The sequence below is a fragment of the Anas acuta genome, chromosome 4 (genome assembly GCF_963932015.1).
Source record: "Anas acuta chromosome 4, bAnaAcu1.1, whole genome shotgun sequence".
Classification (NCBI taxonomy): domain Eukaryota; kingdom Metazoa; phylum Chordata; class Aves; order Anseriformes; family Anatidae; genus Anas; species Anas acuta.
Genome location: NC_088982.1, coordinates 13,777,027 through 13,800,199, shown reverse-complemented (window position 1 = coordinate 13,800,199; position 23,173 = coordinate 13,777,027). Strand labels below are relative to the sequence as shown.

The 23,173-nt window shown below is 37.2% G+C and overlaps 1 protein-coding gene across 1 annotated transcript in view; it reads left to right on the top strand.

Moving 5' to 3' along the window:
• The window catches only part of CLNK (cytokine dependent hematopoietic cell linker), a 52,984-nt gene that overhangs the window by 4,605 nt on the left and 25,206 nt on the right, over window positions 1-23,173 (top strand). Inside the window, exons 3-5 of the mRNA XM_068679921.1 lie at window positions 15,418-15,489; window positions 16,468-16,517; window positions 20,762-20,802. Of these exons, the coding sequence (XP_068536022.1) occupies window positions 15,418-15,489; window positions 16,468-16,517; window positions 20,762-20,802 (163 nt within the window). The remainder of the gene's footprint in view (window positions 1-15,417; window positions 15,490-16,467; window positions 16,518-20,761; window positions 20,803-23,173) is intronic.

Here is a 23,173-nt window from a genome sequence, read left to right as displayed (position 1 = left end):
GTCAGGATCACCTCACATTTCCACAAAGGTCAGAGGACCTGTAGTTTCTGCTTACCACCCCCATAGAAGTGATAAGGATCTGTGACAAAGTTTTTTCCATAGAAGAGCTCGATCTTGCTTCATTAAATTGGTCTGAGTATGGGCTGCTGTTCAAAAACCCTCTGAACTTTTCCAGTAATTAATTCTGATGTTTACTGAAAGTAAAATGCTGATTTTCACAGGAAATTTTGATTATGCAAACTTCGAGAACTGGCTTTTTTGTTGCTGCTGCTGTCTTTAAGCACTCCAGCCACCAAGAAAAAGTTACTTCAGAAATATTCTGTAGCTACCAAATCATGTGAAGAAATTAGCTGAAACTACTCACTTTCTACTCACAGCTCACAACTGATAGCTATGCACCCAAAGCAGCTCACTGCTTAACCACCTACCTGAGTATTGCAGGTCTCCATCTAAAAGTAGCTTTGTTAGATTTGCCTGGGCTTAGATGCCTCTAGAAACTATAGACATTCAGTTACATTTTATGTGGGGAAGGGTGGGAGATGAATTTGTGGGTGTGTAGGAACATTAACATAATAACCTAGAACAAATGCATGTTCTGGCAGGAAACTTGATTTTTCTTTTTTTTTTTTTTTCCCAGCTCTTTGTAGGAAAAGAGAATTTGTATAATGGCTGGTATCAGTTCATACTGTCTGAAAAATGATATCTAGGCTGCACTTAAGTTTTCTTGTTCAGCTGGGGGAAGGGAAACTTTCAATTCTCAGAACTGAGGCTTAGCTAAATGAAGAGGTTTCATAAATATCCATTTTCTGAGCTTTCACAGAAAGTTGAATGGATGTTGTAGGGAGTTAGACTTTCAAAGGACACTAGACTTAGTAACAGGAAGGGACAAATCTGATAGTTCCTGAGGTCTTGACAAATCAATTGGATATATTCTTTGCTTTTATACGTGCTAATTATGTAGCTAGTCAGCTCTCCATTCTAGCTTACCTACCTTTTTTAGGGTTGACTGATTAGTAGAAGGCCTTACCCTATGTAAGTCTATAATTTTGAGCAAGTTTTAAAAAAATCAAATATTTTAAAAATATATGAATTTGGACCTTGAGTTACAGCACTCTACAAATACCCAAATTCGGTAATCACTGAATGAACTACTGTAGTCTCTAGATCTGCGGGCAGTAAAACACATGCCTGGCAAACTGGCCAGTATAATATTCGTGGGAGAAAAAAAAAAAAAAACAAAGTGTATAAAGTCATTTAGCAATTCTAGTATCAGAGTTATAGTCAGCATAATAATAATAATAATACAATAATAATAATATATTAAAAAAGGAATTAAAAACACGTAAGAGATGTACATATTTTGTCTCCTAACTTAAGGAAAAACAAAGCCATTTATTCCCTCTAACTTGGAAATCAATGGAAAGTAAATACTTAAACACCTTTAAATCCATGGGCTTAAACTATGTTAAAGTCAACATACACTTTCATCCTTAAGCAAAGTCATTCCTCAGATTTCTCCCAATTGTGTTGCAGCCAGCCTTCTAGCACAAGGAGTAAAGGTATAACCCAATATTCTTGATATTTTTAATTAAGACTGAGAAGGAAAATAATGTGTGAAATGGTACCATCTTTGTACAAGATGAAAGAACACAGAGAACACATAACCTTTGCTGTTCACTTTTTTACATATGGTCATTCTGTGGATGCAACATAGGAATTGGGGTAACAGTTTCTGGAAGAGCATACTAGCCTTCTTTTCTATTTTGTTTTCTCGTAAAGCTGACCAGAAGGAAAGAAGTACATAGAAAAGAATATGTGGCTAGTTTTATCCTCTTCAAGGTCTTATAACAACCATACAACACATCACTTTAAAAACATTTTTAAATGAACAAGACGCCCTCAAGGCTGAAGACTACTGAAACCTCCCATGCTACATAAAACACATCACTTTCGGTTTCAGCTAGGGCCCCTGCTGTGGCTTCTCTTTTGAAGTGCTCACAGGTAGGGGCAGCTCAGTAGAGAAAGCCCTGCTGGTTTTCACCAAGGAGCCTGAACCCAGAGAGCTTACTTTATGCATGTTCTGGAAAAACTCCTGCTGAGCAGCAGGAAGAGGTATTCAAAGAGAAGGGTGATGGGTACATTTGAAACACTGCAATTGATTAAATGACATTTTGCATGGGAAAGAGGCTCAAATTTAAGCTAAGGTCTTTACACATAAGAGCAATAAACTGAATTTAAACTTGTGTTTTAAAGCTGGTGGCTTACCTTTGCTATGGGAGTAAACTTTTAACTACACCTGAGATTGAAGATGTTGTGGTGTCACTAGCCTTTGAAGCAGATATAAAGATAGCTCTCTGCAATGAGAAGCAAGTTTTTAAGTCAACTTCCAACTAAGCTACAGCAAATTTAAAGTCTACGTTTTAAGCTAGCAGGTTTCCTTGTCTGCGGCGAGGAGCTTCAGCCCTAGCTGCAAGCACTTCAAAGGCATAGATGCCTCAGCTGTAAATGTAGCTGGAAGATGCCAGCTTCATCACACCCTAGGTTTTACAATATAAAGTTTTCCAGCATCAGTTATAGAACTGTACAAATTTTATTAAACTACAAGTTATCTACAACATTAATTTTCAATTTTGAAAGAAGTTTTAGTGGAAAATACAGCTATGCTCTAAATATTATTTAGATAAAGTAGGTGTTTTAGCATTTGTGAATTATTTACATTTGTCACAGGTCTTCTTTTCCAAAAGACCACAAATATACCTCTTGTAGTTCTCTACGGTGCTGCCTTTTATTAGCACGTCAGGTAGAGCTGTTCCTATGATCAGTCAAGGCTTCTGAAATATTTATATCAAGGAATTATTTCACAACCTAGCCAAGTACAGTGTTCACTGCAAAAAGGCCAGTGCTGCTATGCAGAGGGATAACTTTATTGCCCAAGTTTTGTTGCACAAACAACACTTTGTGCAAACCACTGAGTAGCTGGAGGGAGAACAAAGAGTGAGATTGTGGCTTTTGCTTCTCTATAAAGTATGGTGAGGAGACACTGTCTTCAAAGGAAACATTTTCTGAAGAAAAGCACAGATTTTATAATATTGAAAAACTAAAAAAAAAAAAAAAAAAAAGAAAAAAGAAAGAAAGAAAAATAAAAGGTTCTTATGATACATTTCTAAATGGTGTCTCCTAGATTAATCCACAGACCCTTCCTTATCTTTTCCCTGATTCATGAGTATGTATGTCAACCATTTTCCTCTGCCTTGTGAATTTGGAGTCAGGAGAGGATCCAGATCTGGCCAAGTGAAACAAAAAGAAAACTCCCTGCTGGTTCATTGCCTGCAGGGGGTATTGAGCCAACAGGAGTGGAAAAGTATCTTAAGAATAGGCTTTTAGGGGGCTGACAATTCCATTTTTAAGTCATGGGTTTTTATTTCCTCTGAAATGAAGCTTTACTTTTAAGAGTTTGCCCTTTTATTTTTAATGAAAATACTAAATCAATGATTTACAGCCTTCCTGACAAAAAAAACTTCTCAAGATTTCCTTGGTGAAGTAGCTTTATTTTACTTTGTCTCAATTATTTGGTGAACAAAACATTCTAGTCCATTTGGCTTTAGTTATATATTTTCTGACCTTCAGAAACAAAACTAAAAAAAAAAAAAAAAGAAACACAAAAAAAGAGAGAGTGGAGTGAAATCAGGAGAAAAATAAATAAATTAAACTGGAGACAGCCACATGCTTCCTAAGAGTACTTTTTACATACTCATTACACCTCCTATTTCCTCTCTTCTTCCTCTGGGCAGGAGGCAATACACCATTTTACTAGCCCTTTGTGAGAAGCAATACAGTGTTTGCTATCTGGCCAGTCTGGAACTACTGTCAGTTAAGCAGTTAAGCTGCTCTGTGCAAGAGACATTAAAGAGTATCTCTTATTCCATAATGGGGTTTACATTTTGTCTACAGCTGTGAAGCTTTTTCAGGCTTTTTAACAAGGACAGCACAATGTCTTTGGAGGGATTATATGCTTGCCCTTTTCTTACTGTGACTTAAAGTATAATAGGGAACTATGGAGTAAATATAATGCTGTAATTAACTGGAGTGGCTCTGCTGATGTTATTAACCATGAGCATGTAACTCAAGTGGCTTCTGAATAGCCACAAAACCCCAAGAGTGAAATACAGCTCTGTATTCACTTCATAGCCATCTGTTATTTTTAAAGGATGCTGGATTTTCCCGTTAATGCTGAAAGTTTTAAAGTAAGGCGCTGCTATGAGACATTACAAAATGCTTTTGTAGATGGTGCATGAATAGGGGAGCAGGCAGAAATGATAATTCACTGATCCTAAACTTTAATTTAACTGTGTCACAGCAGAGGCATGCTTGTAATGCTGATTACCCATTTTTTTCCCAGTGCAATATTCCTTTCCATTCTAATTCATCCTTCTGAGCAGCCTATGTACATCTAACATAACTATAGCCTGCATTATGAGGGAGTGGAAAACATACAGTTCAAAGCCATTATGGCTCTCTCTGCTCTGCAGTACAGAGTCCAGTTGCAAGAGTTGCAGCTACATTAAGGTCAATGTTCCAGCAACTGGTAGAGCATCTGATGCTCCTGTGGTTTTGATCTGATGATTTCCTTCCCATCTGCTTTCCCTCTCATACTAAACTTTTATATTTCAAAAAATGTATGCTTATAATGCTTCTAAATTCACAGGGAAGCACATTAAAAATGTTTGATTTTTAAGATGCTTATGTCAATTCTAGACCCTAAGAAAACATGGCAGGAACTGTAGCTGTAAAGCTTTAGCAGTCACCAGGCCTTATACTTTTAGCACAGAATTGGAAATTCCTGATTTTTTTTTCTATTTCCCTATTATATGCAACATTACTCTGCTTGTATACCTGAATGGAAGATATTCCATGACAAATCATTGAAAATGTGAAGTAGGTCACAACAGGGAGCCGATCATTCAAAGGAATCAAAGGAGTGCTAGATGGACTTCTGCATTTTCCTTTATAATACTATGACCAAAAAGTCTCAAGTATCCAGCCAAGTACTCACAAGTGTATATCAAACCACTGTTTGTTACACAGAAAGAATTGGGGACTGAGACGAGAGCAGTCAGTAGAAATCTGGAGGCAGTTGATAATGAGTGGAGTGTAGAAACAGAACTGTGGAGCATTGTTTAAATTTTTGGGTTACAGTCAGATCTGGTACTAGAGTTTGAGACTGAAGGAACCAGACCTTGTTTATCACAGGACTCTGCAAGGCATTTGGGGTTAGATGAAGGGTGCTACTGCTGTGGACAAAGAACTTTTTTTTCAGTTTGGGTAATATTAAAATCACTGTTAAGTAGTATAGTGTTCTCAGATAGGAAGAACTGGAAAGGCTGTTGTGTGGCTGAATGCTGCTGGAAGCCTTGGGGCCTGGATGACAATTCTTGTCAGCAAATACTTATTATTGTAACTGAACTTAGTACATTCGTGGATTTTACCAGAGCCAGGAAGAGGGCTGTCCCAAGGGTCAGCAAGCTGGGAGCTGAGGAGCATGACAGAGCTGTCAGGCAGGAGGCTCAGCAGCCAGGGCCCATTCTGCCATCCCAGGCAGGTGAGCAGGACATACTGAGGGTCCCAATCATCAAGCATGGAGTTGTGTCAGGGTTATGATCATAGCTGGTGAGAGTAATCATGGTCAGACACAGCCCAGTGATTACTGAGCAGCTCCAATGTGATGAAATAGGTTCAAGATCAGGCTGGGAAGTCTTTCTGTAGGTGGGGTCTGAATCAACAGAGTCCATGGCCAGACATGGACATGGCTGTGACTGAGTTGGGAACTGGCAATTTGGTGACATAGTTCATTGGGTAGGGTCTGATGTCTCTAGGCTGAGCTGACATGAGGCTCCAGGCCCATGAGCAGGGGTGATGAGAGGCTCCAGGTGTGGCTGATCAAGGTCATTAAAGCCTGTTATTGCCCTCAGGGCCCAGACAACAGAACGTGATAAGTTGTTTGCAAAGGTCTCTAAACTGTCTTTAAGGTTCCAAATTGGAATTGAGGTTTGAGGCCTAGATTGAAGCTTTAAGCTGTCAGATAAACCCCACAGAATCTGGATATGGTCTGACAGGAACAGTATGGTTAGGTAGATAGGAATTTTCCTGTAACCTTATTTGGCTGTAGATCATTCATTAGATTGTGAGTTAGTGGAATATTAATGATCCTGCCATAGACTGCAGAAGTAGCAGAGGTGAAGTAGGTGTATTTAGAAGTTTATGTCATTAAGTTAGCACTATTGATTTTTACCAAGTAGCCTGTTATGCTCTCCCCAGGTACTAAAACACTCTGTCTCTGTTCCTCTAAGCAATATCTGACAGCAACTAAAGTTGCTACATGCAGGAAGAAGCACAGAAATAAAAATAAACCATTGACCATAGCTGGAAGTTAACTAGCCCAATGTGGATCCAAAGCCCACACCTGGTCTGATTCCAAGGCTATTTCGCACCACAAAGGATGGACAACTTGAGAACTCTTTAAATTTTATCGCCTTCAAATTCCTGTGCACCACAGATGAACTTGACCTAAAAACTTTATGCTGCTCCATTATGAACATACAGAGTGCTCAGTTATTGACAGAATATTTATTTATTTGTGGTTCCTGGAATCTGTTTCTGCTTCTGTTGAATGGTCTTCAAGGAGACAAAAACTTGGATAGGGATTAAATATTAGGCTGCAGTTAACAGTGATGATGTCAGAAACCTTTTCTAAAACGAATGTTGTGCTGCTTGTGAAATGTATCTGGGTTTCATCTTTGCCATCTGTCAGGGTAAGGCACTTACTCACAAAGACTTCAGAAACAGCATAGGCTATGCCAACACAATCCCTGTCCTTTAGTAAGCTTTTATGTAGACATCCAACGTTTACCTGTCTACATGTCTGTAGCTGTCAGGCAAGGTGGCCTGAAATCCCATGAAGCCACAAGATCAGGCAGCTGGCAGCACCAAGCAGATATCCAGATATCAGAGAGGAGCACAACTAGAAAAGAATGGTCAAAAGCAATAACAGGGATATTCTAGGATTAATTAGGAACAGAAACTTATAGGTATATAGGACTGGACAAGTTTTTACATCAGGATGGATAATCAAGAGAGAGAGGGAAAGGGGGGAAAAAAAAATCTCTAAAGTTGATTTTTTTTTTTTTAATATTCAGAGGCACTTGGCTACAGCTAGAGAAAATTCAGTCTTCTCAAGCATGAATGCTTACAGTAAGTCAATAGCAGGTTAATTCAAACACGTAATTTATATTTCAGGATCCCAATCTTAGTGGCATGAATGTTTAAATAGGCAAATATATCCCATTCAGCAAAGCACCTTCTCTTCCTACTAAACTGCATCATTCCTTAATTTGTTTGTTTGTTTTTGTTTTGTTTTGAAATATTGATTGTAGTTTTGCTAAATATATATATATAGTTTGGCATTTGCTCATGTAAGCATATAAATGAAAAAAATGTAAACAATAACTGAAAAAAAATACTATTAATGCTCGCTTTCATTTTAACTTAGAAGTGTTACCACCATATGTACCTTTAACTCATCATGAAAATCATCCCTGGGAGAATACATGGAGCGGCCATTTTCATCCAGCTCTAAACAGTATTTCATTGGCAACCTTTAACTGTGGTGTAACGTGTGATTCATAGATATTAAGGACATGGATATAGGTTTACAGTGCAGTAGCAGTAAGCTGGAGTCCTTTTACATATTTCCTTTCTGCTTTGGACAGGATAATTTTATTTTTCCTGAGTACTAAAAGCTATACTTTAGGCTAGACTCTATGTCTATGGTGTAAGGATCAACCATTTCTACTTTTATTTTATATGGAGATTATTCCACCTCGATTCGGATAGAGTGAAATTAAACTAAAATCTGCTTACCTGTCAGCTCCTTCCTGGAAGCAGATGGACAGGGAAGGACAGAAATGGCATATTCTTTCAGTTCCATATGGTTAAGTGTCTGTCACATGCAATGGGTTTGCTCAGCTTGTTTTACAATTTGCTGTTGTAGAGCAGAAGCAAACCATCCATATTACAGCAAAAAGGAGGGAATTTTGATTCTGATACTTAACTCAGAGTCAAACGTCTTCTGAAACAGGTTTTCCTGGGGCTATGGTAAAATTGCCAGATTCCCATATATGCTAGAAAGGGGTATATGTAATGACAACACCCCGGGCAGTTCTGGTTGCACAGTCCTGGTTCCACAGTGCTGGCAGGTAGCTTCAGCCAGCACTACATGCTCTGAGATAAGATGTCATCTGCCTTCTTCTTGTCTGCTCCCAGGGTATTGCTCATCTGTGCAAGAGGAAGGAGATGATAAACCTTCAGCTTCTCTGCCTCCTCAGATTAAATATTTTGGTATTCTTTAAGCAAGTGGAAAGCTAGGAGGCTTTGGATTCCTGTTTCACTCCAAAGCACTAGGGAGAGAATTATGAAGTTAAATATTTTTCCTCAGACAACGCCTTATGTACAGGGATTTGCACTTGTCATTGCAAGATGCAAGGGCATCTTGCAAATAACCAGAGTATCCAAATGTGTGGACTTAAAAAGCCAGAAAAAGCCAGTAAAAATAACTTGGTAGGTAGCTATACAGAACACATCTGGAAACAATACTGCTTTTAGAAGGCAACAGAAAAATAAGTTAAAATCTATATATGAACCTTTTGAAAGACATATATTACAGGTAAAATTGCCTTCAGAGGGAATGTTTTCAAATTTTGCAAGTCTTCAGAGAGTATCTGTTACCAGAATCTTCAAAAAAAAAGTAAAACATATTTGCTTCCCATTCATATCTTTGCTCTTCATTCCAGAAGAAACTCTCTACCATTTAGATGTCAAAAATCCCAAGGGGCTGCACAGAAACAATGGAATATGAAAATGAAAATAGTCATGGTGATACAACCCTACACCTCTAGGAAGTATTAGTATCATCCCAGGACCAAATTCAGATGAGGCATTATACTTGAATTACACTGATTTCTACGGTCACAAATCACGGTGCTTCTAATGTATATCTTTATTATTATGTCACTATAAACCGTTTTATATGCATTAAGGTATTCCCTCAGTCTTGCTCATTCACGTTATTGTTTAAGTACTTGGATTTAAAAATATGAAAACCATATCCATATTTGGTTCATCAATGCTTTTCCTGATCTTCTCATAGAATACATGATGTCAGGTGAGTTTGGAAAAACTCACTGAGAGACCATTTTTATTCACACTTAATAAGCATTTCTATTTCAAGCCACTGTTAGCCTAATCTCCCTACTCTATATTATGCCGTGACAGAGCTGTTATTACAGATAAGAAAGTGCTTGGCATAAACATGCACAATAATATGAACAGTAACCACAGGTACCGAAAGCCTCCCACTAGCATTTTTCCAAGTGTCAAATGTCTGTGGTTACCTTTCAGGTATCCAAGGTCCCTGCCCCTCCTGACAACATATGTTCAGCCAGCTTGACAGTTTTATTAGGGGTTCATGCTGCTGGCCCTAAGTGTTTGCATTGAGGTGACAGAACTGGTTGCTATCCTTAAACAAGTACATATTGTATAATATAATATACAATATTTATATTCTAATGTATATAATAGATACTATATGCAGAGAGAGAGAATATATTTATTCTACTGTTTTGTGTATATATATATATATAAATTATCTGTATTTGATATATTTATACATATGCAATGTGTACATGCATATATAGAGACTATATGTATGTATATATATACACAAGGTGCTGCCTTTTGCATTGTATTCCTTTAAGGAGACATACAGGAAGGGTAAGGCATGGAGGAGGCAGCCCCATGGTTCATACTCCTTTCTTCAAGGGCAAAATGTTCGTGCCATACCTCCCTGAGGAAGCTTTGCAATGTGGTTCGTATTATATTGAAGCATTTGGCTTGAAGTGTCCCAAAACACTGTTGCTGTTTGAATATGTTTTGCCTGATTTGATAGCAGAGTTCTGGGGAGGAATCTCTGCCAAACTCCAAATCTTTTCCAGGCATTTCTCTGCACAGCATGGAATCACGCACAACAACAAAACATAAATCTACATTTTGCAACAGTAATTTCTTAAAAGGGCCAGTCTTCGTAAGTGTTTGCAAATAAGGTTGAGTAAAATCTTTCCTTCTCCTTAAAGATCACAAAGCCTGGCTTGAAATGTGCCTTAGCATTATCCTGTCTTTTTCTTCAGACACAATGGGTTATCATTTTTCTCTCCTTTTAATCTCTTTCAACCCATGCAAAATCACCTGGCTAGGATTCATTACAGCCACTCCAAGCCAGATGAGACAAATAAAAGTGTCTTCTGTGCGTCTTAATTGTCAGTCTGAATACCTGTATTACCCAGTAGTAGAGAGATGGGAATGATAACATGTTCACCAAAGGAGCTGTTTCCTGATAAAGGTAGCTTTAAAATCTTTTAATATATTGTAAGTGGAATTTCAAAGAGCTGGCATTTTGCTGATTGCTAATGCAGTTTGGCACTAAGGAAATGTTTCTGTTCAACACTTCTAAAATCCATATTTAATCAATAGGATAAGTAATTATTGTTCATTTTACTTGTGTTTCTGTGGGTTTATTTTAACTGATATTATGGTGATCGGTTGGTTTGTTTATACATCTATATATAACATTTTAAATGTTGCCAAGGAAACCTACAGCACTTTTTTTTTTTTTTTTAAGAAAATAATTCAAATGAATCGTGCCAGTCAGAATTCAAATCATTTTGTAAATGAGCTGTTACATAATTATACTAAGAGAATATAGCCTATAATATTTATTATTATGCTCCTAACATTCACTTTAGGTTAAAAAAAAAAAAAAAGATATACTTGGAGACTTGGAGGATCACAGCTGAAGTCATTTAAAGATGTTAATCATATAAGCATCTGTTTTAGGCAGCTTTTTGTCTGATGTCACTGCACTGAGCACAATGCTTCCACAGATGATCTTATTACTGATTCATAAAAACTGACCTTTACAAATTAAAACAAACCAAAAAAAAAAAAAAAAAAAAAAAAGAGCTAATTTCCAGGACAGTGTCTGGGACTGATTTCAGAAAAGTGGTTGGGCCTCTGCGTCAGACCTGCAGGATGCTTATGTGTCTGCATTCAAAACCATCAACAAAACACGAGATGCAAAGGTTTTCACTCACTACCTCCCACGGGTAGACCAATGCCTAAACAGTCTCTAAGCTGTGGCTATCTCCCCAAAGAAATTCCCTCAAATTTTAGTGCTGAGTACAGTGTCATATGTTGTGGGACATTCCTTTGGTCAGCTGGGGCCAGCTATCCTGCTCTGTCCCTTCCCAACCCCTGGGGAACAGAGAGGGAAGAAAATTGAGCCTTGACACTGAGCAGTCACTGCTCAGCTACAGCCAAAACAGTGGAGCATTATCAACATTGTTTGAGCCACAAAGCCAAAATACAGCCCCATATGGGCTGCTGTGAAGATGATTAACTTCATCCCAGCCAGACCCAGTACGGCACACTGCGAATTATCTCAAGTACATAGAAAGGTAACTGTGCTGGCCCAAAACTACCTCAAAAGGACTTAGAAGATCAATGTGTGCCACAGGCAATTTGGAGTACAGAGGCTCCATGTTAGCCTGTTAAAGGTTCTAAATAACCCTGCTCAGATGTTCTTCCCATGTGTACCTCCTACCCACCACTGGCATCAGTCCCAAAATTACTGTTTCCGCCTCTAAGTGGGATGGTAGCAGTAGGAAAGCTCCCCTGCTGTCCTTCTGCACATAATTATGGGATTCAGGAAAAGGAAGATTTGGACGCACATCCTCCTGAGCTCCAACGGGAGGCCAGACAGGGTGTATTCAGGCACCCAAAATGTCAATGCATCCCCATATTGAGGCAACTTTGAAATTCTCTTCAGTAGTGAGCCAGATTCAATCAAGCCAGATTCATGATCTCTCTTATTTCCTGTCACTTCCAAATGTGAACTAACTCTCTTCTGTGCACTCCCTGAGAGGTTTTTTTGAGTGTTCTCTGCTGTTAGATTTAAACATTACTTCTGCCCTACTGATTTCAGTTATGCTTAATCAGGGCCACAACAGCAGTGGCCAAGCCTCCTCCTAAGCCAAACCCTACTGCTAGGTAACAATGTCTGTAGAGAAAGATGTTACCAGAAAATGCAGTGAACAGTATGATGCACTTTCAAACCACCTCATAACAGAATGGCCTTGAGATTGCAACATCCCCAAAATCTAATCACGCTGCCATGTGCAGTGCACACAGCACATTTAGACACAAGTCAGGAAACAAATTGTGTTTTGAATGACACCGTCCCTTATTAATTGCCCTGGTAAACATTTTTATTCAGAAAATTACTTCAAGGTATGGATTCGGATAATCAGAGTGAAAAATACTAGGATCTTTCTTTTGTGTTAAGTAGACAATAAAATGTAATACTTATCTCTTTGTATAGTAGTAATGATACAAAGATTGCTTTCTCTTTCCTGACAGGTACCTAAGCTTTCACACCAGGGACTGACCCCCTCAGATGCTTACAGTCGCACAGGGTTGCATACTCCATGATTTCCTCCTTTCCTTCTAACCAAACTTTTTTTTTTTTTTTTTTTGCCTTCAGCTTATTGTTTTGTTCCCTATTTGTTGGTGGCATCCACATCTTTTCTTGTTTTATGCATTCTTTGACTTTACGATTGTGAATCATCTAGCACAGCGAAGATCTATTCTTTGAGACAAGCTCTCACAAATTTCTGCCAAAACAAATAAATATGCAAATAACTGCAAAAGTAAGTAACTACGGAAACAAATAACCACAATAATGTTTAGCCAATAGGGAATTGCTTCTGAATACTTTGGGACGAATGATGGCATTTACAATCTCTCGTGAAGAAAAATTTGACACAGGAGTATGGGAGGGTGTTTGGAATGTAGTAATTGATGAAACAAAGCATCAGGCAATATTGAACTGCTTCATGTAAAGTACTGCAGGCAGAGGAGAACTGATATGATAGCTATTTTTGTTCTTCTTATTTCATTGTTGAAATAGAAGAAAAGAGAGAGAATAAAGGTAAAAAGAAAAGGATTTGTCTCTCTTTTACCGTCAATATTTCAGCTATTGATTTAGTCATTCTTTACTCCTGGCAAGTAAAATTTACCCTAGTAATTATCCCCTTAAATGCTGGGAAGTAAGTAAACTTCCAGATGGAGTAACATAGCTACAAATTTTGTGACTCTGGGAAATTCTCAGATTTTGAAACAGGAACTTTTATACATCCAATTCGTCACGAATTAATCATAACTTATTGCAAGGAACTCATCAAGAGGAATTCAGCTGACATTAATGTAAATGTTATTTTTATTGCTTTAGGTGCTCCATTACAGTTTGTCTGCAGTAAAATATTAGTCAGGAAGCCTACCCTAGATTTTCTTCTTGCTATGTCTTCTGGCCATACACAAAGTAACCTGGATCTTGAGCTAAATAGGTTTTGCTGATCTCTCTGTGCCAGTAAAGTGCCCTGTCAAAGACATGCAATTTAGGTTTCTGTATCTGGTCAATCTCAAATGTGTAACAGATGAAAAATATTCTAAAACATAGCCAGATAAATGAAATTCTACATATCCCTTAAGTTAGAAGTGAAAGGGTCTTATAATGCATAGAAAAAAAAAAAAAAAAAGAAAAAAAAAAAAGCCTTTTGCAGAAGGAGGGAGCAATGTCACTGTAGTATTGACCAGAGAATGAAGAAAATTCCATGAAAGAAAAAATGCATTGGCACTGTAATTAGACACAGGGATTTAAGAAATGGCATATCTGTATTTCAAAGCAAAAAATGTAAAAGTGGGCTTTTTGTAATCTTTTTAGGCAAGGGAGGGATTTTGTTAACATAGGTCACCCAAAAAGTGCAGAATGTCTCCACAGTCTGAACCCATGATAAGCTTCTGACAAATCGTGTCCCATTAACAGTATTAGTTACCTTTAACATGTCTGTGGTTCTGAAGGACTTATGTAGGTAACCAGCAAAAGAGGTATTCAACCTCAGTGCTGCATCTCACATGCAGAAAAAAAAGAAAGAAAAAAAAAGGAAAAAAAAAAAAACATATAAAGGGGACTAAAATAGTTTCCTGCTGCAGGCAAAGGAGAACTTGCAGAAGGTCACTTTTCAGGTGCATGTTGGGAAATTCACCATGCAGAAGGGTTGGTGACAAATGCTACAAATTCAAGCACACAAAAATTGCATTCACTGTATTTATAACATTTATATGCAATAGGCATTTGCATTTGTAATACATACTTCAGTAAGTGGAATTGGGAAGTTTTGCAGAGAATGAAATTGTTCTCTTAAAGGAAAAACAAACAGTTGATATACATGAATATTAAAGAGAATAGAGCTGACAGACATCAGTTACTGTTTGTGTTTTTGATGTTCTAGAGAGATAACTCAGCACTTAAAATTTAACCATTTATACTTCTAGTAGCTGGAGAATACAACAAGATTTTTAAAACTCTTGACTGGCAAACTGAGAAATAGGCAAAGTCCAAAATTCTCTACAGTTATAGCCACTGTTCAAAAATATCTCTCATGCCAAACAAAATCAAACCTTTTTGCATTTGTGACCATTAGTATTTGCATGTTGACAGAAAAATTATTTATCAATGTGCCCATTCAAATATTAATTAAAGGGTTTTTTTTTTATGAATTTTGGAGCATATTTATAATGAAAAAAAATCAAATTTGATTTGGTATTACTAACTATAGGATCTATTATGAACTTAGAGTAAACTGGGCAGGACTGAGCCCCAGTGAAATCGTTCAAGAGAACATGACCAACTTGACTATTTGTAGGCATTATTTAGCAAGATAATCCTAACTCTTTTGCTGCAAACACTGAAGTCTCTTGTAGTTAAATGGTAAAAGTTGAAATCTTCTCTGTTTCAAATTACTTTCTTTTACATGAGTAAAATTATGTGATCTGTAGGGCTCAAGAGCAACCAGAAGTGGAGGACTAAGAGAACAGGTCCCTGTTACTTTGATATATACATGGCTTGTGTTTAGCAAGTGTTTTAGTATCTGAAGAGATCTTGGATAGGTGACCTGGGTTTTAATACCTATTCAGCTGTACAAGACTTTAATAAGTACTGTACAGTAAAGAAACCAAAGCACTGGATGCAGGATTATAGTGTTTGGGGTATTTTGTTGTTTATATTTTTTACAAATCAGAAAGAAAGAAAGAAAGGCCAGCAAATATATTCCACCAGAGGGTGGAAATGTTTGAGGGAGAAAAAGGAATCATTTACATAAATGTGTTTCCCAGACTTGAAAATTTGAAAACTCACATTTCTTTCCCATTTACTGCTACTTGCTAACAATAGTCTTTGTTCAATTGTGTCAGAGCTAACAGGAAGACCAGAGTACAGTGCCTGACAGATTCAAACAGCATAAAGAAAACTATACCAAAAAACAGGTAAGTGAATAAATTACCTTTTAAGGCATCCATAAGTAACTTTAATAAAAGCTTTGGTTTTCATACACCCATGTTTTAAGCAGCAGACAGCAAAGACCAGATTAATCTAGTGTGGTTTACATACTGCTAGCTGAACAGGAAACCACTGAGCTTCACTCTGTTCGAAAGCAGCTGCTAACCTAAATTATGTTGTAATTCCAAGAGTGGGTCCTCAGAAAGTAGGTAAAATAAGTGTGTATTACTGTACTCCTGATGTGATCCCTGTCTGCATATTCACTGTAAATAATAATTCTTCTTGTTGTTTCTGAATACTAAGTACTGCTACTGTGAAGATGTATACATGTTTATGTTGCTGGACAGACTGATACAGAGACAAAGTCCAGTAGGTAAAGAGGGTGATTGTGAGAAAACTATCGTCCACAGCACCAGGGTTAGGTCAAGACCTGTCAATGCATTTCTTCTGTACTCAATATGTCTCATATATTCCCTGTGTCTGAGTAATAGCATGATGGAGGAATGCCATGTCAGAGTTGGGGGAAATCATGATACCTGTGGGGGTTGGCAGAAGGGGAAGGGTGCCATGTGCAGTGGTACAGCTGCACGCTAAAAGAAAGATTTAGGTCGTATCTCTCCAAGCAAATTCATCCCTGAAATGATAAACTGAAGATACTGTCAATAAGGCAGTTACAATATTTATGCCTAAAATTAATATTAGCAATATCAGTAGTGTTCTCTATAGCTGCACCAAATTTGGGGCTGTAAATGATTTAAAAAAAAAAAAAAGTACAGTTTGACCATTTTGTTGACCAATTTGTTGAATTTCCATGTCTATGGAATTGTTTTTCAAATGTAAATTATTATCCTTGCAACTTTCATTTATTCTATTAAACTAGATTGTATGATTGTATGTAAAGTTTAATAGAGCAATGGTAATTTCTAATATTTAAATCGATTTTTTTTTCTTTTTTATGTTCTTAGGTCTTGTCCAAACATACTTGCAGAAATGAATCTGGAAATACATCCAAAAGGTAAAATTCATTCAGTACTGGAAAAAAAAAAAAAAAAAAAAAAAAAAGTGCCGTAACATATCTTTTTACCTTACTGATTAGTGATGGTTTCTGGTATGCAAGGAACAAAGGGCCAGAACATTTTAATGTGATTTAAAAAAAAAAAAAAAAAAAAAAGAATTGTAAAAAAAAAAAGGAAAAGAAAGCTAACTTCTCGGATACCTACTAATGGAAAAAAAAAAAAAAAAGTGTTTATTTCCAGGCTGCTCCAAAAAAATGTTGGCTTCATGATGCTATATACTGAAAAAAAAAAAAAACATTACATAAGTTATCTTCTTGCTGGAAACTGAAAATATTACATTGGCTGCTGACTTCTAGAAAGCAGTCGAGGGAATTTAAAAAGACTCACCTGTTTTAAAACAGTCGCTTTTGTTGTTGTTCCAAAACAATGGGACAATGACATACGAGCTCTAACTCTGATTCCATGACAGTTATGGTCAATGTTAAGCATGTGTTTAATTCCCAGTGATTTCATAAGTAAAGCACTGCTTCTTCTCAAGTCAGTGGAAAATGATACCATATTTCACACCTTTAGCTGAGCTTACAGATATTCAATGCAAAACATACAAAATTATCTAACTAAATAGGTGCATAATCAGATAAATCTATTTAGTATACCATATATTTATTGTGTTATGTGAAGTTTTCTTAAATGTATATCAGTACAATACAGAAGATTTTGATTTAAGTCTGGTAAAAAAAGTAAAAGTCGTTCTGAAAAAATAACCCAACAGTCTAACATCTTACTGCAGGTCTTTTATTCCCTGTGGATAACTGACATATCACAAAAGCTTAACATAACTGGCATTTATTCACATACCTTTTTCACAGTCTCTGAGGAGAAGCCTGCCTAGCCTTTTCCTTGGTCTTGGAATTGAATCTGTGCAATTTATGAAGGTTCTGCTTGTCTTGCCTAGCTCCCCTAGAGGCTAAGGGAAAATGCCAAGCATTTTACACAGTACTTTTGGACCAGACAGAAAAAAGTGATACTGAAAACTCCTGTGCAGGTTCTTCCTTGCAGTATTCCATCTTTTTTTTTTTTTCTTTTTCTTTCTTTTTTTTTTTTCCTTCTATTGAAGAGGTTAGGAGACACCCTGTAAGTATGACAAGGTTTATTGAAACATAACCCACAACATTTTATTGTTTTCTGTCACTTGCTGAAACACCGCAAAAATGACTGAAAAAAACCACAGCACATTCTCAGACCCACAAAAGTCTGTGAGAATAGATCTATCTTCTGCTTTCTCATTTAAATATGGACTAGATTTCTGAGATCAGATTTGCATGCACAAATTGTTAACCAGTCACTCTTTTGGTCAGACTTTTTTAGGTCAAAATAAAAAGCAAGCAAGATGGTCACAAAACGCACACAATTTTATTCTGCTACTAAGTAAACAAATTTAATTTCTTCACTTTTGTCCTTTGACATCAGGCATTCTCTGTCAGCTGGCAGAAACACACCCACATGTATGCCATAGAAATCTAACACCTTACTATTGTTACAACTATTATACAGTATACACCATCTATTAATTTCACAGAGGATGCAGTGAAGCAACAAGAAATTTTAAGACTGATTATGGAATGTTCAGTCTCTATAGCTTGAGGAAACTCCCACCAGTTGCAAGTTGTTAACTTCACTGAAAAAAACAATGATGTGAGAATGTCCACCTGATTGAAAACTACCTGACACAAAGACGGAGAGAGACTAAGAGAGCTGGTGTTGTTCAGCCTGGAGAACAGAAGACTCCAGGGAAATGTTATTGTTAGTTGCCTTATGTTACAGTTAGTTGCCTTTCAGTAATTAAATGGGCATACAGAAAAGATGGAGAGAGACTATTTAGCAGGACCTGCAGTGACAGGACAAGGGGCAAGAGTTTTAAACTGAAGAGGGTAGATTTAGATTGGATATAAGGAATAAATTCTTTGCTGTGAGGATGTTGAGGCACTGGAACAGGTTGCCCAGGGAAGCTATGGATGTCCCATCCATGGAGGTGCTAAAGGCCAGGCTGGATGGGGCTTTGAGCAACTTGGTCTGGTGGGAGGTGTCCATTGCTGTGGCAGGGGGTTGGAACTGGGTGATCTTTAAGGTCCCTTCCAACCCAAACCATTCTACAACTGTTTGATTCTGTCTTCTTTTATACCTGTACAATAGGGAATGGAAGCCAGGGAATTGGAAGTTCCAGGGCAATATATATAGTAAACAGAAGAAATTGTCTCTCTGTGAGTGGTGAGTCTCTTTGACAGCCTTCCACCACCCAGATGGCAATCAGCACTTTTCATTCTGCAAACCCAATATGTCTAGCATAGTTGACAAAATGAAATATTCATCTTCACTTCCAAAATGTCATCTTTAAAATAACAGGAGGAGCAGTTTCTCTCTGGTTTGCACTCCTCAGCTAGCACAGAGCAAATATTTGGGAACTTACCTTATGTAAAGGGAACGCCCACAGAATACCACAACTCTATCTCTCCCTTCACTGACATTGTGCAGGGATGCAGTTCCTCCAAACTGTGGTGATCCTTGGGTAACAGAATATGTTATAAACTAACCTGGACATAAATTTGTAAATCAATGTTAGATATCAGTAAATCAACCCAAAGGTTCGCATCAGCCCATTTTTGGCATTAAGCTTTGAAATGTGTAGGTAATAACTTTGATGTTTACCACTATTTTACATTCATGTTGTTCATGTTATTCTGTGGGAGATAAAATGACCATTTTTATTAACAGATGTACAAAAGCGACAATTTAAAGACACTGACTGTTTTTTCATTGTTATATTCTCACCATCTAATTATCCTCTCATCTCCATCGGTTTTCCTCAGTGTCATTGATTTAACTGGGCTTACTTCTAATTCACACCAGTGTAACAAAACAGATGAAACAGAAAATCAGATAACTATTTTGCATGAATAATTCTGCTCCTTGTCAATGACCCTCCAAGTAGAGATAAGAGCACTATGTACATTTTACAAATGAACATTGAATGCCATCTGCTGGGGCATACAACACTCTGCAATATCAGGCTTATGTGCTCTTCAGACCTATAGTAATAATAATAATAATAATAATAATAATAATAATAATAATAATAATAATAATAATAATAATAATAATAATAATAATAATAATACAAAACTGGTAAAGACTGGCTTCTCTTAAAACACGTCTGGAAGGGAGGGCTGTGGGATGTAGCCCATCCTTCATATACTTGCACAGAGTACCCAGCGGGTCTGGTTTTAACTCTCTCCTTGGCATAGAATAATTTCAGTCCACTATTCTCCCTTCCTTCTAAGCATTAGATCACGTTGTAATTATGTTAGTCTTGATAGAACCTTCATTCTCTGCTTTTGAAACCAGGCCGTTTTTGAAACCAGCACAGGTGAAAGATGTGGCTAAGGGGTCATTTCAACAGCTCAGAACAAGGGCGCTTACTGGGCAAGGACATACTGTGGCCATTTTGCATTTACCAGTCACGAGATTAAATGTGTAAACCAGGTTAAGGGTGAAACTAAGGACTCTCTTCTCAAGTGAACACACTGTCTCTTGTTCACCAGCCCCTTAGCCCTGTAACATGGTTTCTTGGCTAAACCATTAAACAGCATCTATGGGCAAACAGTCACCAGCTGGAACAGTTTACAGGCTGGTAGATGGAGTGCTCTTATCTTGGGAATCATGGCTTTGAAGCTTCTCAAGCTGAAACCAGAGTCACATCTCCAGGGCAAGTGCTGCAAGTGCTGTGCTATTATTACAGAAAAGACATCAGCACAACTCCTTTTCTCATTCAGTCTTGAAGGCAGGAGGCCACATTTGCTTGTACCACTAAAGGAACAAGATATGTTTCTATCCAGAAGAGGGATTTCCAGTCCTGGGTCCCCAAGCTCAACACTTGGAGTTCTGCCCTAGGCAAGCAAAACTCAGAAGAGAGGTAGGAGATGGAGCACGTCCTTCTCTGAGTGTTTTCTGTGGGTGCACTTATACAAGCTAGTGGTTGTGGATCCTATTGCTACATAGCTACTTCCTTGTGCATTGTATAGGTCAAAAAACTCTTGGATGGATTTGCTTCTGCTCCTTTGTATCAGTCACTGATCTGTAAAATTCTGTGCCACTGACAAATTTTTATTACTCTATGTAATCTACTAGTTATTATATCATCTTCTACAGAATTACATCTGCTGACATTTTTCTCCATTTCATACAGAATATGAGAGAAGGAGCGTTCTCACTAATGCACATTTTTCTGTAAGTATCATGCTGATCTTCCTAGCATTTTATATTCCTTTCACCTCTACGTGTGTGCTAATATTGTCTTGGTTACAGCACTGGTAACAGAACATGTAGTCCTCACTGTTAATGTAAAATAAAGCATAGGAATTTTTTAATTACGTAGGATAACTTTAACTTTGTTTTAATGGGAGCTAGATAAGTGAAGTCCATATATGGTATGCATCTAAAATGCATCTTTATTATAAGATCATGCAAAATTAACAGGAGTCAAGCTGAGCAAGTATGTAAATCATAAACCTTGAGCTGTAATACAAAACCAATGCAAATAAAATCTGGAAAGATAACAGTATACATTTTAATATCTTACAATTTGTATCTGAAAGATGATTTTGAGTTTCAGCTGTTAAGTGATGCATAAAAAACTGCAAATACCTTACAAGTTACAGAAAGATTAAAAGAAAGCAGAGGTCCATTGCATAATGAAGAAGTTAAACAAATAAAGGATGACAGAAGAAGGCTGCTGTAATCGATACTGTGGCTGCTTCAGGTTTCGTAGAAAGCTTAATTACATTCACACACTATATGGATTTAATAAAAACTAGAAGGCAGTAATGGTGAAAAGCAGAACTGGGAAAGAGCTGCTGGGAGAATATTTATTTATGCTAAAGCACTTAAGGAAGTATTAAAAGTAATTTTTGAGGTATTAATTTATTATCTTTGGGAACTCTTCAAGGAGTCATAGGTTCCTAAAGCAGCGGAGAACAAAAGTAACATCAATTTTTTACAAGTAAGAAAGCAGATTGAGGGCTCATTGGATACCTGGAGTAACTATTACACAAAGTCAGTTTGAAAGCATCTTTTGGAAAGATTAAATATGTTTAGTTAAAAAGAAAAAGCTGTTAGTGTGAACATGAAGAACCACTCATTGAACCAAAATAATTTCCTTTTTGGCAGCAATATGAGCATGCTGGGGAGAAAGAAAACAGTAGATGTGATATATCTTGATTTTTGTTAGTATTCTTATGTTTGTATTCTTATGACCTGCTTGTGAGACTGTCTCATAAGCAAACTATGGAAACCTGTCCTAGGTTAATATGTTTAAAGTGTTTGCACAATTGATTGAAAAATATCCACCCTCAGCCTAGTTCACAGTGGACCTGCTGCTAAATTGGAAAGAGTTATCCAGAAGAATACCCTGCAAATGCAGGTATCCTGCAGGGGTATGTCTAGGGTGTGGTGATATTCTTTTGTGCAATATGTACAGTTATAAAAAGGCATACCTCACCCTGAAATGTATTGTCAAAAGCACTGTATTCTAGGATGTCCACTTGGTGTTTTCATAAAGCTGTGTACAACCTGGAGAGAGTTTCTAGGAAAGTAACACTGGGGATATGAGGTTCAAGATCCTTTTGGGGATATAAGGTTCAAAATCCTTTGAGTTGTCTGAGCTCAGAAAAGCTTTAAAGAATTGTTCTTGTTTAGACTAGGAATGAAAAGATAGACTAAAAGGAAATATAATTACAGACATTAAATGTAATGAAGGTTGAAATACAGTGGATAGTAATCAATTTTTTTGTGTGTGTGTATATGTCCTTGGAGTGTGAAACAAATTGGTTTAATTTGTAGCACTCAAGAGAAAAAGCATTAACTGAAAGGATAGTTAACTAGTGGAAGAAGACACCTCAGGAAGCTATCGATTCCCTATCACTAGCAAATTCAAGAACACATTAAAACAAACATCAGAGAAGATCCAGGTATGCTGTGAGTGCGTGGATATACCTATACTGTCTCCAGCAGCAAAACATTATTAACTGAGCTGCTGAGTGCCCTCAGCTGAGTTGATATGGCAATAATCTCAGCTATGTGCTGCCTGTGCATTTCTCCTCCAGAAGGAAGCCAGAAGTGATGTCCAGCATGTAAACAGTGAGTAAGACGTGTGGGGCAGGACTCCAGAAAGAAATCTTGAGCAAACCTGATCCAAGCATATAGACACATCCAGAGACATCTTGAGTCAATTGGACTGCTAATTTGCTAGCATGAAATCCCCAAAACAGTATATGCTTTTATTTTAAAGCATGAAAATTGTGATGAGCTAGTTGATATATTCTTGCAAGTAACATATGTAAACAGTCAGTACAATACAAATACCACATGGATAATATTATAATGAAAGGCATAGTTTCAAATGTCTGCAATGATCATAAAATTAAACACTCTCAATGCATTTTCAAGAGTGCTGACAGGCCAGATTCAAATTGAGATTTAAGCTGCCTCCCAACAGGGTATTTTATGAATCAAAATAAAAAATGTTGAGCTTCAAAACTCTTGCTCAATTACTTTTCAACCCTTCAATTTCCATCAGAAAATGTTCTGTGTACCAAAATAT